The sequence below is a fragment of the Manacus candei genome, unplaced genomic scaffold (assembly GCF_025592945.1).
Source record: "Manacus candei isolate 608988 ecotype Guabito, Panama unplaced genomic scaffold, ASM2559294v1 h1tg000028l, whole genome shotgun sequence".
Classification (NCBI taxonomy): domain Eukaryota; kingdom Metazoa; phylum Chordata; class Aves; order Passeriformes; family Pipridae; genus Manacus; species Manacus candei.
Genome location: NW_026138076.1, coordinates 28298677 through 28315063, shown reverse-complemented (window position 1 = coordinate 28315063; position 16387 = coordinate 28298677). Strand labels below are relative to the sequence as shown.

At 51.8% G+C, this 16387-nt stretch overlaps 2 protein-coding genes across 4 annotated transcripts in view; one reads left to right on the top strand and one right to left on the bottom strand.

Moving 5' to 3' along the window:
- The window catches only part of TNKS (tankyrase), a 137940-nt gene extending 133284 nt beyond the window's left edge, over window positions 1-4656 (bottom strand). Inside the window, exon 1 of one of the 2 annotated variants that reach the window (XM_051790678.1) lies at window positions 4027-4656. In XM_051790678.1, the coding sequence (XP_051646638.1) occupies window positions 4027-4519 (493 nt within the window). In that variant the 5' untranslated portion in view covers window positions 4520-4656. The remainder of the gene's footprint in view (window positions 1-4026) is intronic. The other variant, XM_051790677.1, reaches the window with a different exon arrangement.
- A 6944-nt stretch (window positions 4657-11600) lies between these two features.
- MFHAS1 (multifunctional ROCO family signaling regulator 1) overlaps window positions 11601-16387 on the top strand; it is a 35394-nt gene continuing 30607 nt past the window's right edge. For both annotated transcript variants that reach the window (XM_051790575.1, XM_051790576.1), the window contains exon 1: window positions 11601-14963. In XM_051790575.1, the coding sequence (XP_051646535.1) occupies window positions 11744-14963 (3220 nt within the window). In that variant the 5' untranslated portion in view covers window positions 11601-11743. The remainder of the gene's footprint in view (window positions 14964-16387) is intronic.

The following is a 16387-nucleotide window of genomic DNA, read 5'->3' as shown; positions in this document are numbered from 1 at the left end:
CCTGCTTCAAACACAGTGGAGCAATACAGGCACCCCAACTCACAGACCATATAATGATCCACACAATCAGGATCTAGGTTGAGAGCAAAGTATCCCACACAAAGTACACCTAAGATGTGACACATTATCGCACAGACTGAAATCATCCCACCATTCAAAGAAAGTCAATAGCATTCCTTAGAGGGGAAAACAAGCTACCTCTCACATACACGCAGAGCAACCAAATCATTTGATTATCCACACAAAGGAGGTATTTTGTCAACTATGCGGCAACAACATCACCTTACGCAGGATTGCCATGACAAATTTTTTTCAACTAGTGAGGGGTATATAATAAACATCTTCATAATCTGGTAAAATAAACAATGACAGTTAAGATCTTTCTCAAGGGAAATAGGTAACATCTTTAGATCAAGAGTGCAGTGGAAAAGCAAGGGAATGAAATAGTTTGCCTCATTCAATCCAGTTTGAAGAAGAGAATCCTCAAGCAGAATATAGGATATTCCAGTGAAGAGGGTGGAAAGTACAAGAGGAAGCAAGCTACTTTTAATACAACTCCAATTATTTAATTAACTCCTTACCACAGGATGAGCTTCTAATAACATGTCAAAACTGGGTTTTGCTCAAATGGTTGCTGAGCTACGAACTGCAGGAAGAGTACTCAGAGAAGTATCATATGAAGAGGGCAAGTGTATAACTCTTCCCCAGACATCTGCTTTTGGTCACCAGCATGGATAAAACACTGAGACAAACATACCTTTGTTCATGCCTAGCATAGTTGCTTTTTAATTTTTTTTAGTTATAAGCAAGCTAGTTTTCATTGAAATAAACTGAATACAAAAGATATACATACATTCATACCTCCACTTAATTTCTTTCTTTTTTGTGTGTGTTTTAATTCACTCAATCACTTTCAAGTCTGTAGAATCTGCTTCGTGGGTGCTGCTGGACAATAGTCAAAGCTTGCACTGGTACCAGAGACTCAAATATCCTGCAATCTACACAGCAGTTGACATAGTACTTAGTTTTCCACTTTCCAAGCACACATACTTCTATAAAAGAAACCCTCAAATCACTTGCAAAGGAAAAGCCGAACACCACACATCCTGAAAGTCAACCAGAACTTCAAGAGATGCTCTGCTAGAATAACAGTCCAGCTGGAGGACGAAAGGAAAACAATCCTTTGTTCAACCTCTTTCTGCTTGCAAGAGAAGTCTATAACACCCCGATATGGCCTCAATAATAATTTCTGCCTTATTAATAGCTAAGCAAAGCAGGTCAGCTTTAGTCAGCACACTACCTGACATTTCAAAATAGAGTTGAAAAGTTGACTCCCCTTTACTCAGATCAATTGACAATTCAGATATCCCAGATAAAGAAAATGTGGTTAACGCTGTTGCTTCAACATCATGTGGCCATGCACATTTTATCTGGAAGTGAATAATGCACAGATGACTCCAGCTTCTAGGAACAGCTTTAGGTTTAAGCCCAGCTTTTAAAATAATTGATTACAGATATTTCAATTCTCACCTTAACCCAGTTTATGTACATGCCAAGGATTCCGAACGCTCTCAAAAGTCACCCCTTTTACAGTCCTTCTGCCATGAGAAAGGACATAAAAGTGATTTTGAAATTAGAAACCTCATAAAGCTCAATGGAAGCCTGAACTTAGTACTTTTTACAAGAAACTAGAACTGGGGAAGTTGTCCTTCCCTATTATAGTAAAAGTAACTTAACTGCCTGGCACTGCTGCCAAAAACAACATCTGAAAAAAACAGACTGAGCTGGGTGGGGAGAAGTACCTGGGGGGAAGGGGGAGGAAGAAAAAAATAAAATCCATCTCTCCCTAAAATTGGAAAATGAAGAAGAAATTAGAAGAATTCCTCTTTCACAAATCTCAAAATCAGAAGTAAAACTCTATTAAGAGTTTACCTTTAAGAGGTTTGAAAAAAGCAGTTTAAAATATGACGTATTGCACTCTCAACCTCCCATTCCCCTAGTGAAGGCCATACAATTCACAGCTAGGTATGGCTCATAAACATGAGCTATTAGCCAAAACACATCTTCATACACAGTAGACTCCTATGCTCAAAAGCAAACAAGTTTTATTTCCCCTTTTGCCCACAAAGGAGATGAAATAAACACACAGCATTTTTGGTAGATACACAGTGCCTAAAATCAGTTGCATTCAAATAACATGCTTGCTTATAGGCCTTTCCAAAATACAGGACCTCAAGATCTCTGTAATAAGAAATCTACCTAATACTATTACATGCCAAATCCACTTGGACCAGACATACTGTGATTTGAGATAAAATAGGTATCTAAGTTTCTAAATCTAGAAAAACAGATACAGGAATTTGTTAGGTACAGGAACTTCACCTGCTGTTTTCCTTATGCTACAAGGAATCACCTCCCACTGCTATTACAGTAACATCTTATTGAGACTACCAACTTTGAAGGCCTTACCCCCTTAAGTATGGTCCATTTCTTCCCTAATCAAAGCAGAAGTTACTACTGCAGCTTCAGCACTACAGTCTGTGCTAGCACTGAAGTTACAACCTGAGATCTTGGAGTCTTAAGGGAAGCAGCAAGGTCTAACTTGAAGTCTAAATCCAAAACAAGCAGAACAGAGTCAAGCCTTCCAAATCATTAAGAACTTCAGGTGCACACATGCAGTTGGTAGCAGCATTATTGTTCCAGGGTTCACTCAAATTACGTCCATCTCTGTGCCCCAGAAGTTCACTATATTTTAAACTCCACTTGCATGAGGCCATGCTTCACTGGTAGAGCTCAGGGACCAGAGAAGAAAGAAAAGGAAACAGCTCAGGACCAAAAGTTCCCTTGGGGCATTGTCAAATGCCACTTGTACTTTGAAAACAAACAAAAACAAACCCATACAATTGCAGAGAATATTACCTGACTGATAAATTGTACAGCACTATTTAGATTCCAGGCAACACCATGACATAAAATGTTCCATTATGTTATTGATTTCAACACAGTGTTTTAGACCCCTATGCCAGCATTTAAGTACTGACCACTCAATACAGTCTTATTACCTTAATTTATGTGTACTAGTGCACCACTTCAAGCTCAAACAATATCTGTGTGCCCCAGTATATAAGGTCCAGTCCTGTGGCACACATCAGAAAGCCCTCAGCCCGACCACAGACCTAGCAGTTGTACAAGTCCTGACTTCAGGTTGATGATTTAAAACACCTTCCTTAGTTTACTTTTATCATGAACTTTGTATGCCTTGTCCCCTCAATGAAGATCACACACCTTGTAAAAAATGTGTTTTTTTATGAACTATACTAACCTGTAACAGCTTTACTCGACAAACGGTAATATCTACTTCCAGGTAACCTACATTGTTGGACATCACTGTTAAATTGCTTTTATGACATTAGTTCTGATCACAATGACTTTTCTGCACAAAGAGGCATATTCTTTTCTGGACACATCTGTAACTTTTATCAAGTTCAGTTGTTCCACTTCACCTCTTTCCCCAGCCCACTCAGGCCACTAGAGATGCAGAGATCAATCAGCAGCTATGTCCAAATGAAAGGAAAACAAATTACGAAGGACAAGGCATCAAAACTTCCTACCAAATCCATGTGCATCGCAGGGGTCCCTGAGCTGCTACAACATACATGAAACCCTTACTTCGAACCAACTCTGTCCTGGATTTGTTTCTCACTTCCTAAGCCCACGAGCACAAGTTTGCAGCAGCCCATGTGTCAAGCACGGAGAACATCGTCCACACTTTTAAAGCATACGGTCTCTTTACGCCTCCAGGATCTCCTCTCCCACTCGTCTCACCCAAAGGAAGGGGATTTAACAGCCATCCCCCCGCAGCCCGGAGTGAAACACCGCCAGGGCAGTGAGTGTGTATGCTCACACTCTTCTCCCAGCTCAGGCTTGCGCTCTCCCGACAGTCCTGGGGAACCAGGTCGCGCCTGACCCTCCCCGTCCCGCCCGCTGTCACGGCCCCGGCCGGGCGCGGGAGGCCCCGGTACCCACCGGCGGCGAAGTGGAGCGGCGTGGACTTGCGCCCGGCCATGTCCTTGGCGTTCACGTTGCCCGTGTCCACCAGGCGCTTCACGCGCGTCACGTCCCCATTCCTGCAGGCCTCCAGCAGCTCGCGGAACGCGCCGCTCGCCGCGCCCGGGCCCGCCGCCTCGGGGCTCTCCGCCGCCGGGCTCGACGCCGCCGACGACGACGCGGACGAGGAGGAGGACGAGGAGGAGCCGCTGGAACTACTGCCCGAGCCCGGCGGCGGGCCGGGCACGGCGGCGCCCGCGCCCTCCGAGCACTCCGCGGCCGGAGGCCGGTCCGCGTCGGGGGGCGCCTCGCCCTCGGGGCCGGCCAGGCTGTGGCGCTGCGCGGCCGGCGCCAGGCTGGGGCTGCGCGGCGGCGAGGCGGCGGCGGGCGGCGGCGAGGCTGGCCCGGGCGGCGGCGGCGGGTGGTGGTGGTGATGGTGGTGCTGGGAGCGACGCGGCGGCACCGCCGCCATCTTCGCGCCGCTCCGCCCCTCCCGCCCCGTCACTGCGGCAACGGCACCGCCCCGCCCGCGCTTCCGCCCTGCCGCCAACCGCGAGCGCTGCGCGCGGACGTGACGCCCGCGCGGGGCCCGCGGGGCGGGGGCGCGGCGGCAACGGCACCGCCCCGCGCGGGCCTGGCCCTGCCGGTCCTGCCGGGCACTGCTGGCCCCTGCCGGCCACTGCTGGCCCCTGCCGGGCAATGCTGTACCCTGCCGGGCAATGCTGTACCCTGCCGGGCAATGCTGGCCCCTGCCGGCCACTGCTGGCCCCTGACGGGCACTGCTGGCCCTGCCGGGCACTGCTGTACCCTGCCGGGCACTGCTGGCCCCTGACGGGCAATGCTGTACCCTGCCGGGCAATGCTGGCCCCTGCCGGGCAATGCTGTACCCTGCCGGGCAATGCTGGCCCCTGCCGGGCACTGCTGGCCCCTGCCGGGCACTGCTGGCCCCTGCCGGGCAATGCTGGCCCCTGCCGGGCACTGCTGTACCCTGACGGGCACTGCTGTACCCTGACGGGCACTGCTGGCCCCTGACGGGCACTGCTGTCCCCACCGGGCACTGCTGTACCCTGATGAGCACTGCTGGTCCCTGCCGGGCACTGCCGTACCCTGCCGGCCGTGCTGTCCCGGCTGGCCGCGGCGCTCCGGGCCGGGCGGGGCGGGGCGGGGGCGCCTCAGGGGCGGCCCGGGCGGGCAGGGAGAGTGTCGGCGGTCCCTGCGGAGAACACCCTGTGGATATGAGGCAGCTCTTCTCCGGCTGCGACACCTGCGTGTGGGCAGCTGCTCCTTCACAGCCGCCTTATCATTTCATTTCACAGCTCCGAAAGGGCTTTGCAAGCTGATAGCAACGCCCCCTTGTGTCAGAGCCAAGCTTTGCGAGATATTTAAGAGGCACCGGTACGAACCCGTTCAGCTCACCGCTGGCTTTCCACAGTTTGTGTTTCACCATCCAGTTGCTTTTGTGGCATCAGTGACAAACAAAACACGTTCCTTTACGGGTCGTGCCGGAGGTGGGTGGGCTACCCCGCTCCCACGGGGAGCCGGCGCTTGTCCCAGCGCTCACCACCTGCACTCCCCGGCAGGCGATCCAGTCGGCAGCTTCATAGAATCATAGAATGTTAAGGGGTTGGGATAAACCTTAAAGATCATCCAGTCCCAACCCCCCCTGCCATGGGCAGGGACGTGTCCCATTAGACCAGGTCGCTCGAGGCTTTATCCAACCTGGCCTTGAATGCTGCTTCGTTCCGGTACAGCTCCTTTCCCAAAACCAGGAAGTGATGGAATGAAACCAACGGGAGAGCAAGCTGATGGAGAAACCTAAATGCAGTTTGGCAGTTCTTTAAAAGTTTATTAGCTAAGCTGAAAGGCCACTTCTTCACTCATTTCAGGGAGGAAAGCAAGGCAGTCACTGAAAAGCCACCTAGAGCAAATGGTAGAGAGAGCCAAGTGGGGAATGCTCCATCTGCTCAGAAAAAACAAAGTGCAGAGTGGTGGAACAGGAAGCCAAGGGTAGCCAGACAGAAGGTGACTGTCAGTGCTGACAGTAAGAAAGAGAAATCCAGGGATGTTGGAGACTGAAACAGCCCCTTAAGGCCCTCCATGGAATGAACAGATCCGAACTGTATGGGCATAACCAGCAGCATTTAAATAAGGATTTTGTTTTGGATTTGGAAAGCAGCAGGAAGCTGAGACCAAAGTAATCCTGGCTTACTGGTATCTAGGGAGGATATAAACATCAATTATGGTTTAAGTCAGAAAGCCCCAATAACTGTCACCTAGATATCTCCAGTTTGCTTACCTCAGCTTTAATCTGTGAGCAAAAGGGAGATTCCATTGACAAGAATAATATCAACAGCAACAATTTCTGGAAAATTCTCTGTGCACCTAGTGGGGCAGCAGCCACAGGTCAGAGAATGGGAAGAGTGATGAGGAATTCCTGTGAATGGGATTGAATATGGCTCAGGCCAGACAGCCTCATCCTAGCAAGCAGATCTGCTTTAGTTGTTTGGTAGCAAAAAGGCTTTAGGAAGTATTTGCGTAGCACTACGTGACATGCTGAAGAAGTGCTGTCCAAATCTAACACTGGGAGCACAGAAAATCAGAAAACAGGAATTCAGAAGAAATTAGGATCTGGGCTAGGGCTACTAAGCACCTTTCTACCAGTGATGAGAAGGTAGGCATGAAATCAATCCCCATGACTCGTGGAGCAGTAAATGAAGATCCACTTAAATGTGCCCAGCTCAGTTCTTGTTTGTGCCATGACTTTGAAGGCATGGGCCTTGACCAAGCACTGAGACAGCTCAGCAAGATTTCCCTGATGCCTGAATCTGGACAGCTGCTGCTTCACAGTCACCTTTCACTTCAAAACTCCAAGCGGACTTCGCAAGTTAATTGCAACATCCTTTTTGTCAGAACCAAGCTTTGCAAGATACTTAAACAGCCAGAGCATAAGTATGCACTTGTTCAGCTCACTGCTGGCTTTCCACAGGTTACATTTCACCATCCAGTTGCTTTTGTGGCATCAGTGGCAAACAAATCACATTCCTTTACCCCCTCTGTATTTCCCATAAACCAAGGCTACAGGCAGCAACACTTTTATGAAATGTATTGATACATAATTATTTTAATATATACAAGTAATACTTTTTAAGATTTGGGATTCATGTTGGACTTAAAAATTCATTGCTGGTTATAGGATTGGGTCAGCCTTTCCTGAAAGCTGTGAGCAGAAAGCCATAGAGTCTCTGAGCAACCTGATCTAGTTGAAGATGTCCCTACCCATGGCAGGCGGGTTGGACTGGATGATCTTTAAAGGCCCCTTCCAAACCAAACCTTCCTGTGAGTCTATGAAAGCTGTGCCTAGGAAGGTACAAGCAAAGCATTTAGGACTCACAGTATGAGACCCATCTATGAGAAAGTGGGGCCTGGCTCTGGATTTTATAGGGTGTGATGCCAAGTGGCTCTGGGGAGGCACCTCCTCTTCAGACTCGCACCTTTGGGTGGAGGTCTCTATCCTACTGCAATCCCAAATTTCCTCAAGCCTCCATCTTCCTGCCTCACATGTACAGCAATGCTGCTCCCCTTCCAGAGAGATGAGGCAAGCAGCAGTGCTGTTCACCCCAGCCCTTCTCTTTCTCCTGCCCAAAGCATGTCCAGGATCTCTTCAAGTGCTGCCATCACCATTTGTATTGGCTTGGTATGGTTTGGGGTAGATTCATAGCATTCCTGAAGAAATGGTGGGCAAAACAGTGCAGATAACGCAGTTCTGGGCAAAATTTGCTCAGGGTTTCTACTTAGGGTTCAGAGGAACGTGAAGAGGATCTTCAAAAGCATTTCATGAGCCCATTGCTTGTTCCCTGGCCAGCCACCGAGCCCTTGGAAACATGACTTCTTCAGCTGCTACTGAAGCAGGAACCAGAGGTTTTTATCATCTGGCCTGTGTGTCTGGTGGCATAGAGGGCAAGCATTTTCCCAAGGAGATGCCAGCCTCGCTCGGCACTGGTGCCAGAGCCCATGACTTTTGCACTGTCCCACAGTGCTCTCTGCACACACCTGCCACAGGGGCTTGTTTCTGTTGAGCTGATTTAGGTTCATGTCCTGTCACATGCAGCTGATTACATTTGCACCTCTTGTCATGCAAAGCCCAGGGTCAGGTTCTAAAATACTGTAGATAACTCAGTGTCTTTTACCTGACCCAGGAGGAAGTTGCTTTAGATAGAAGTCTTATTAATGATGCAGCTGCAGGGCTCAGTAAAGTGGAGGCACTTCAGATTTCATCTGAATAATTAAATCCCATCAATAGGACTTTCCAGGACCACTATTTAAAATTAATAACTTCAAATGCAATTCTGGTGTCTAATGGAATCCACTGAAATGGGGTTTGTTTCTTTTTTCTTTTTTTTTTTTTTTAATATAAAATGCTTTATAGCTTTCTTGGCAATTTTACAGCCACCTGCCTCTCAGCCCTAGCTGATGAGAGCTAGAACAGGGGCTTGGGGTGGTTTCTGAATATTTTTAACCTCCCAAAAACATGAAATGGCTCCAAACCCAGCATCCAGCATGCTGGTGCTCATGTTTAATGGAATTCTAATAAACTGAGAGAAAACGAGGAAGTCTTGTTTGGAAAAATATGTCTCCTTTGCCTAAGAAGATGGGAAGACAAGGGGTCATCTAAGTCTATACCAAAAGCCAGTTCTCTTTTCTGAGAAATAAAATCTTTCTTTTCCCCAGAAACTATGTCACTCACAACTGGCAGCTTTAACTGTGATGAATGTGTTGAAGAAGCCAAGGGACACTGTCTCTAGCTGACACCATCACAGATTTGCACACCCGAGTGGGTACAGTGGGATAAAATGTAAGGTTCATAGGAAAGTACTAGAGCTTTCCTCTTTGGACAACCTTCAAGCAGCACTGGGGAAATCTGTGGGCCAGCATGCTGTTCATCATAGTTTTCTGGCATAGCTTCATTCACCACCTAGAAGAGCTTATCAAAATTTGATTAGTGCTGCATGACTTTTTTCCTCCTCTTCATTATGCTGGGGAGGCATTCAGTTCCTGCTGCTTTGCATATTTTGTGATAGGAGGGTTGACAGTCAAAACTTCCCCTGCTTAGGAAAAAATTTTCCCTGTCTGTCCTTGCATGCTGCCAGAAAGACATGTCTAGTACAGGCCATGACCTCTAATAGCGGGCAAATGGAGATAAGTGCTTCTCTCCCTAGTGTTTTTCAGCTGGCTGAGCCAAACAGCTGCTTGAAGCATCCCTGGTGGAGGGGCTTGTCCGGTTTTCCCACGGGAAACAAGAGGATAATGCCTTTTGGGTCACACTTGCTGCAGATCACAGAGCAACTGGGAGCCGGCCTTGGCCTTAGAGAGGATCTGCAGTGCCCCTGGGCACCAGCGGGTGGGTGGCCCCCAATAATGATGCTGCTTTCTCTGTCTTTACCTGCACAAGGCACCAGAAAGAAGGAAATTGGCTGCAAATTTGAAGCCAGGGTCAATTTTCCCTGCAGAGACCTCTTATTTCTAGAAACACCATCTTGATTTAAAAATGTGATTTTGGTAGCAGCAGGTTGGGTGGGTTTGCATGTAGAGAGGTGGAAATGAAACCATCAACCTGGTATCACAAGAGCAATTGGGCAAGAGGGTGGGAGAAGAGAATGACTTTTTCTCAGTGAGGAATGAATGTGCTACTTTTGAAACAGGGAAGGAGCGTGCTCCTTTTGGCACACAGAGAAGGGTTACTTTCCATGCGATCTTCAGAAAAGCAAAGACACAAAAACTGGGTTAGCCCAAATAAAAGATGTACTGACCCACTGCAGGGATGCTCTGAAAATAACTGAGTGCAAGCCTGGAAACTAGTTCTACATGGGCACAGTTTAGCAAGAGGCCATGAAGTATCTCTGTTTCCCAGGGCCAGGATCTGACACCAATCACGAAGGAAGGATGAGCAGAATTTTATCCCCAGGTTTAGGCCCTCTCAGCAGAGCCTCATGGACCATGAACATCCCTGCATACCTGTTCCCCTTGAGCCCAAGTGGCCCTGGAGCCAAAAAATGAGCCAAGATCCCGGGACTGCCTCTGCTGCCTTTGACTTTGGGCAGCTCCTGATTCCTGCTGAGATGAGTTTTACCTTCATGCAGCCAGATTTTCTCTCAGGCCTGTGGGCTTTCCTCCCTGTCATTTGTATCCTTTGTCTGGTTTTACCAGTCAGCACTGCAAGTTTTTCACTGCGCAGGTGATGTTGTGCCCAGGAAGGCATTTAACAGAAACCTGGTGAATGTTTGTTAGGACTCAGAGGGCCTGAAAAGGCTATTTTATCCCTGCTTGTCTGTCACTGATGGGAAAGACAGGAACTGAATTTGTGCCTTTGCAATCTTGTAGTCTTAGTAATTTGTAAATTTAATAATTTAATGCAGTGACTATGGCTCAGCACCAGGTCGGTTCAGCTCTCTCCTTCATCTCAGGTGGGAATACAGTTAGATGCACAGGGCCATCCAAAAGGGAAGGTATCATTCTTGTGAGAGCTCTCCACAATAATGAAGAGAATAAAGGCTGTGAAGCTGTTTGCCCTGTGGACTACTTTTCATTTAAAAGGCTTTTTTTTCCTCTTTGTGGGTCTGAAGTAATAGCTTATAGCACACTTTAATGTTATAAGGTGACAAGGTCAGGGGAAACAAATGTTCTCAAGCTTCCAAAGCAAGCTGGAGTATTCAGTGCTGTACAAAGACAGTGACGCTTTAAAATCTCTGGACCTTTGGCCACGGTGCTTCGCTGGCAATCGTAAAGGTAAAGTCACACAACTCAGGAAAGCTCAGTGTCCACAGCCTCCGTCAGCCTGTCTCGCTGTGAAGGGACTCTTGCTTCCCCCCTGTAGCAGCAGTGGAAATTTCCAGGTCTATTTCTCCGACCCCCTGGAGCAAAGCTTCGCTGAGGAACCTGAAGAAGGCAGTGTTTAGCGTCTGGCCAGATGTATGCAGCACAGGAAACAAAGCACGGCAGGAAGGTGGCAGAGTTGCTCCGGTTAAACAGAGGACTTATAGGCTTTCACACTCTCCCAACACGGAAACAGTTATTGAATGGGAAGGAAGGTTAGTCTCGTTTTCCTGCTGGGCTGCATGATAAAATCCCTTTCGCCTGGTGCAAAAATGACGCGGAGCAACACAACAGCTCACTAGGTGGTGAGCTGTGCCGAGCCGGGCGGCTCGCAAACCTCTCAGCAAGCCCAGGGGTAGGGCTAGACTCCGGGGCGGCGGCTGCTGTCACACACCGGGGTCCCGGAGAAGCGCCGGCACCGCCGCCTCTGCTGCCCCACCGCCTTCAGCGCCAGGCGGGCTCACCCACCCTACCGGGGCTCCCGAGGGGGGGCAGGAGCCGCGGGCTGAGAGACTCAGGCTAGCGGTGGGGACCCTTTCTGCCGGGAGGAGCAGCCGGTGCCCGGCGGGCAGGGGCGGGGTGTCCCCGGCGCGGGGGCGGTGCGGCGCCGCCGGGGCCGGGCCGTGACCGCGTCCCGCCCCTGGCGGGGCGGTGGCAGCGGCGGCGGCGGTGCGTGCGCGGAGCGGCGCGGCGGCAGTGCCGGCGCGGAGCCGCGGGGAGCCCCGAGCCCGCCGCGGCGGCAGCGGCGCGCAGCGCGGCCGCGCCCATGGCGAGCAGCAGCGGCGGCAGGTAGGGTCGGGCGGGGCGGGGGCCCGCTCCCCCGGCCATGGCTCAGACGGAGCCCCCGAAGGCGGTGCGGCTGTGGCGCGACGCCGCCCTGCGCGCACGGAAGCTGCGGGGCGGCCCCGGCGAGCCCGAGCCTGAGCCCGAGCCGGACGCGGGGCCGCCGGGGGGGCCGCCGCCGCCGCCCCTCGCCGCCGCCGCGACTCGGCGCACGCCCCCGCCGGCGGCGGCGCTGGGGGAGCTGGAGGCGCTGAACCTGAGCGGGCGGGGGCTGGAGGAGCTGCCCGAGGAGGTGGGCGCCGCCCTGAGCGGGCTGCGGGTGCTCAGCCTACGGCGCAACCGGCTGAGCCGCCTGCCCGCCGCCGCCCTGCGCCACCTGGGCCGCCTGGCCGAGCTCGACCTCAGCCACAACCGGCTGCGGGGCCTGGGGGACGGCGGGGCGCTGGCGGGGCTGCGGGGCCTGCGCAAGCTCAGCCTCAGCCACAACGAGCTGGGCGCTGAGGGCCCGGGGCTGCCCCCGCGACTCGCCGAGCTCGGCTGCCTCGAGGAGCTCGACCTCAGCTTCAACCGCCTGCGCCGCCTGCCCGAGGGCCTGGGCCGCCTGCGGCACCTCCGCACCCTCGACGTCGACCACAACCTGCTGCCCTCCTTCCCTGCCCCGCTGCTGGAGCTGGCCGCCCTGGAGGAGCTCGACTGTTCTGGCAACCGCCACCTCGGAGCCCTGCCCGAGGGCATCGCTGCCCTCCGCCGCCTCAAGATCCTCTGGCTGAGCGGCACCGGGCTGGTGGCCCTGCCCGAGGGCCTCTGCCAGCTGAGCGCCCTCGAGAGCCTCATGCTGGACGGCAACCGGCTGCAGGCCCTGCCTGCTGGCTTCGGCAGGCTGCAGCGGCTCAAGATGCTGAACCTGTCCTCCAATCTGCTGGGGGAGTTCCCTTCTGCCATCTTGGCGCTGCACAGTCTGGAGGAGCTCTACCTGAGCCGCAACCAGCTAACCTTGCTGCCCCCTCGCCTTTGTCAGCTCCACCAGCTCCGCACCCTCTGGCTGGACAACAACCGCATCCGCTACCTGCCTGACTCCATTGTGCACCTCCACAGCCTGGAGGAGCTGGTCCTGCAAGGCAACCAGATCGCCATCCTGCCTGAGGGCTTCGGGCAGCTTTCCCGTGTCACCTTGTGGAAGATCAAAGACAACCCCCTCATCCAGCCCCCCTATGAGGTGTGCATGAAAGGCATCCCCTACATTGCAGCCTACCAACAAGAGCTGGCCCACTCCCAGCCTGCCCTCAAACCCCGCCTCAAGCTGGTCCTCATGGGCCTAAAGGATGCAGGGAAGACCCTGCTGAGACGATGCCTCATGGAGGAAGATAGGCAGAGAGGGGATATGGGAAGCCTGGAGGCAGGGAACACTCAGCCTAGAGGGTTTCCTGGCAAGCATCAGGACGTTGGGAAAGTGCCAGTTGGATGTTGCCCCTTCCCTGAGCTTCAAGACACTTCCTCAGCGCAGGTACCTGTCATGCAGCAGCTGGAACGTCTCCCCGCTGAGCAGCAGGAACGTCTCCCCACCGAGCAGCAGGACATCCCTTCTCACGTCCCCTCTCAGCGAGTGAAAGGGCAGACACCGTGCCCTGCACCATCACTGCCACCAAATGCCCCCGAAATACCCTCAGGACTAGGACTGTCAGGAGGCAGCAAGGGCATCGAGGTGATGGACTGGACAGCGGATGCAGAGAGGGGCTTGACATTCATTGTGTATGAGCTGGCGGGGGACCCAAGTTATGATGTGATCCAATCTTTCTTCCTCTCTCCTGGAGCCTTGTATGTGCTGGTGGTGAATTTGAGTGCCTACGTCCCTCAGCACTTCTACCCCTCTGTGGGCTATTTCTTGCACTGGCTCAGTTCCAAGGTGCCCCATGCTGTGGTGTGCATGGTGGGAACCCATGCTGACCTCTGTGCGGAGCGGGAGTTGGAAGAGAAGTGCCTGGACATCCATCACCAGATTGCTCAGCAAGAAAAGAGGGATGCTGAGGGACTCCAGAGCTTAGTCCAGCAGGTGGATGAGGCTCTGGGGCAGGACTTTGACCTGCGCTGCTCCAGCCCGCATGCGGCCTTTTACGGGGTCTCAGACAAGAACTTGCGGCGAAAGAAGGCCCAGTTTCAGTACCTTCTCAACCACCGCCCACAGATCCTCTCTCCAGTGCTGCCTTTCAGCTGCCAGGACCGTTGCCAGGTGCGTCGTCTGCGGGACAAGCTCCTCTCCGTGGCTGAGCACCGGGATATCTTCCCAAACCTGCACCGGGTGTTGCCCAAATCCTGGCAAGTGCTGGAGGAGCTGCACTTCCAGCCACAAGCTCAGCAGCTGTGGCTTAGCTGGTGGGACTCGGCCCGGTTGGGCTTGCAGGCGGGTCTGACAGAGGATCGGCTCCAGAGTGCCCTGTCCTACCTGCACGAGAGTGGGAAGCTGCTCTACTTTGAGGAGCACCTCACCTTGCGGGAGTACGTGTTCCACAACCTGCCACGGCTCATTGACATCCTCAATGTCTTCTGCCAGCGGGATGCCACTGTGCTGCTCCAGAAACTGCTCAGTGACACTCAGATTGACGAACTGAGGACCACTCAGCTCCATCATTACGTGGAGGGCTTCTTGCTGCATGGCCTCCTCCCTGCCCATGTTATCCGTCTCCTCCTTAAGCCCCACATCCAGAGCCGGGAGGATCTGCAGCTCATCCTGGAGCTGCTGGAGAAGATGGGGCTATGCTACTGTGTCAACAAACCCAAATGCAAGCCCTTAAATGGGGCAGCTGCTTGGTACAAGTTTCCCTGCTACGTGAAAAACGAGGTGCCCCATGCAGAGGCGTGGATCAACGGCACCAATCTGAGCGGACAGTCCTTCTTGGTCGAGCAGCTGCAGATTGAATATAGCTTTCCATTCATTTTCCCACCCGGCTTGTTTGCACGCTACAGTGTCCAGATCAACAGCCACGTGGTTCAGCGGTCAGATGGCAAATACCAGATTTATGCCTACCGGGGAAAGGTGCCTGTGGTGGTGAGTTACCGGCCTGCCAGGGGAGCTCTGCAGCCAGACACTCTGTCTATCGCTAGTCATGCGTCCTTACCAAATATCTGGACAGCTTGGCAAGCTATCACGCCTTTAGTGGAAGAACTGAATGTCCTGCTCCAGGAATGGCCGGGCCTGTACTACACTGTGCACGTCCTCTGTTCAAAGTGCCTTAAAAGAGGGTCACCCAACCCACACACTTTTCCAGGTAAGGCACAGCTCAGCTTGCCTTTCATCTCCTCTGGGGCTTTGCCCCTTCTAGAAGGGTGTGTTACCGTGTCAGCCTTAGCTCCCTTTCTTCTTTTTTTGTTTCTTTTTTCTTTTCTCCTCTGCTCTAACTCCTTTCCTCCGTGATTTGAGTCATGAGAGAAAATATTAGGGTAGCTCCAGGGAGACAGGCTTAAAATAACCCTATTCTGAGATGAGGCGGGTGTTACAACCCCTTTTGTCTGTGCCTTTTCTCTGTGCTTTTTTGGGTTTTGGCCCTGGGAGTTGGTGGTGCCATTGTTGAAAAGGCACTGATCTGTCCTTCTCCTTGTTTTGATTCCTTTGAATGGAACTGTGGTGGGGTTTGTGTTTTGGGGTTTTTTTTTCCTAATTCCTTTTACCCCGCAGCTTCCACTTGGGACAATTTGTAAACATGGATGGAGATGCCTAAAAGATTGCAGGTGTCCCTTACCCCCTCCTTCAACCCTCCACCCCCAAAACCTGGCCTGTGCTGCAGCATCTCTGAATGCAGGAAAGCCCCTCCTGGTAGACAATGGGTGTGTTGGTCTCCATAGCCCCGTGTAAAAAGCACTTTCTGGTATCTGAACCCTGTCTCCAGCAGGAAGCATTCCTCCCCGAAGAGAGAGGGATGCTCCATCTTCTTCGTTTAAGTGTCTCACCTAGAAATGATTCCCAGACTGCGCCTTTTGGAGCTATTATTGAGAGCAATTATTTTTCTTTCACTCTCCCCCTTAATCTAACAAAAAAAGCATAATCTCCTTCCTCTGGAATGTGACTAATCGTGGTGCTTTTTAAAGCTCTCACTTCTAAACTTGTGATTTTTATTGGTGCTGTTTTCCAACAGCATCTGTTTTACTTTGTAGGTGTGCAGGTACTGCCTCCTAACCAGTGTCCTCCTTGCTCCGCTTGGGTTTGCTCTGCGGCTTGTGGGGGCCATGGGAAAGGTTCTTTGATGTGTAAATCTGCACGAAATCAAAACACACTCTGCACTGTAAACAGCACCCCAGAAATGTGTATTTTTACACACATATACATCCATGTTGGAGGTGTGTTGGACATTATTTACAGGTAGCCTGAAATTGTGGGGGGAACTGCAGTATGATTTGAGTTAAGGCAACCAATGGTGCTGAATTGGTTCGTAAGCAAATGTGACTAATAAGGCGTGTTTTTTGGGGGGTTGGTTTCTTTTTTCTCTTTTATTTTTTCCTCTGGACCTTGAGAATAAGAAGATGGTGTTTGCTCCTCGGCCTGCATCCTAGTTGCTTTGATTGTATCTCCCTCTAACGGTGCTCGCTTATGTAAGAGCCGTTGGGCTGGGGGTTGAACCTGTGCTGTGAGACACTGAGTGGTATCTTGCTGCTGACGTGGTGCTTGAGGGAATGTGATCTGCTTTCCAAAAAAAAA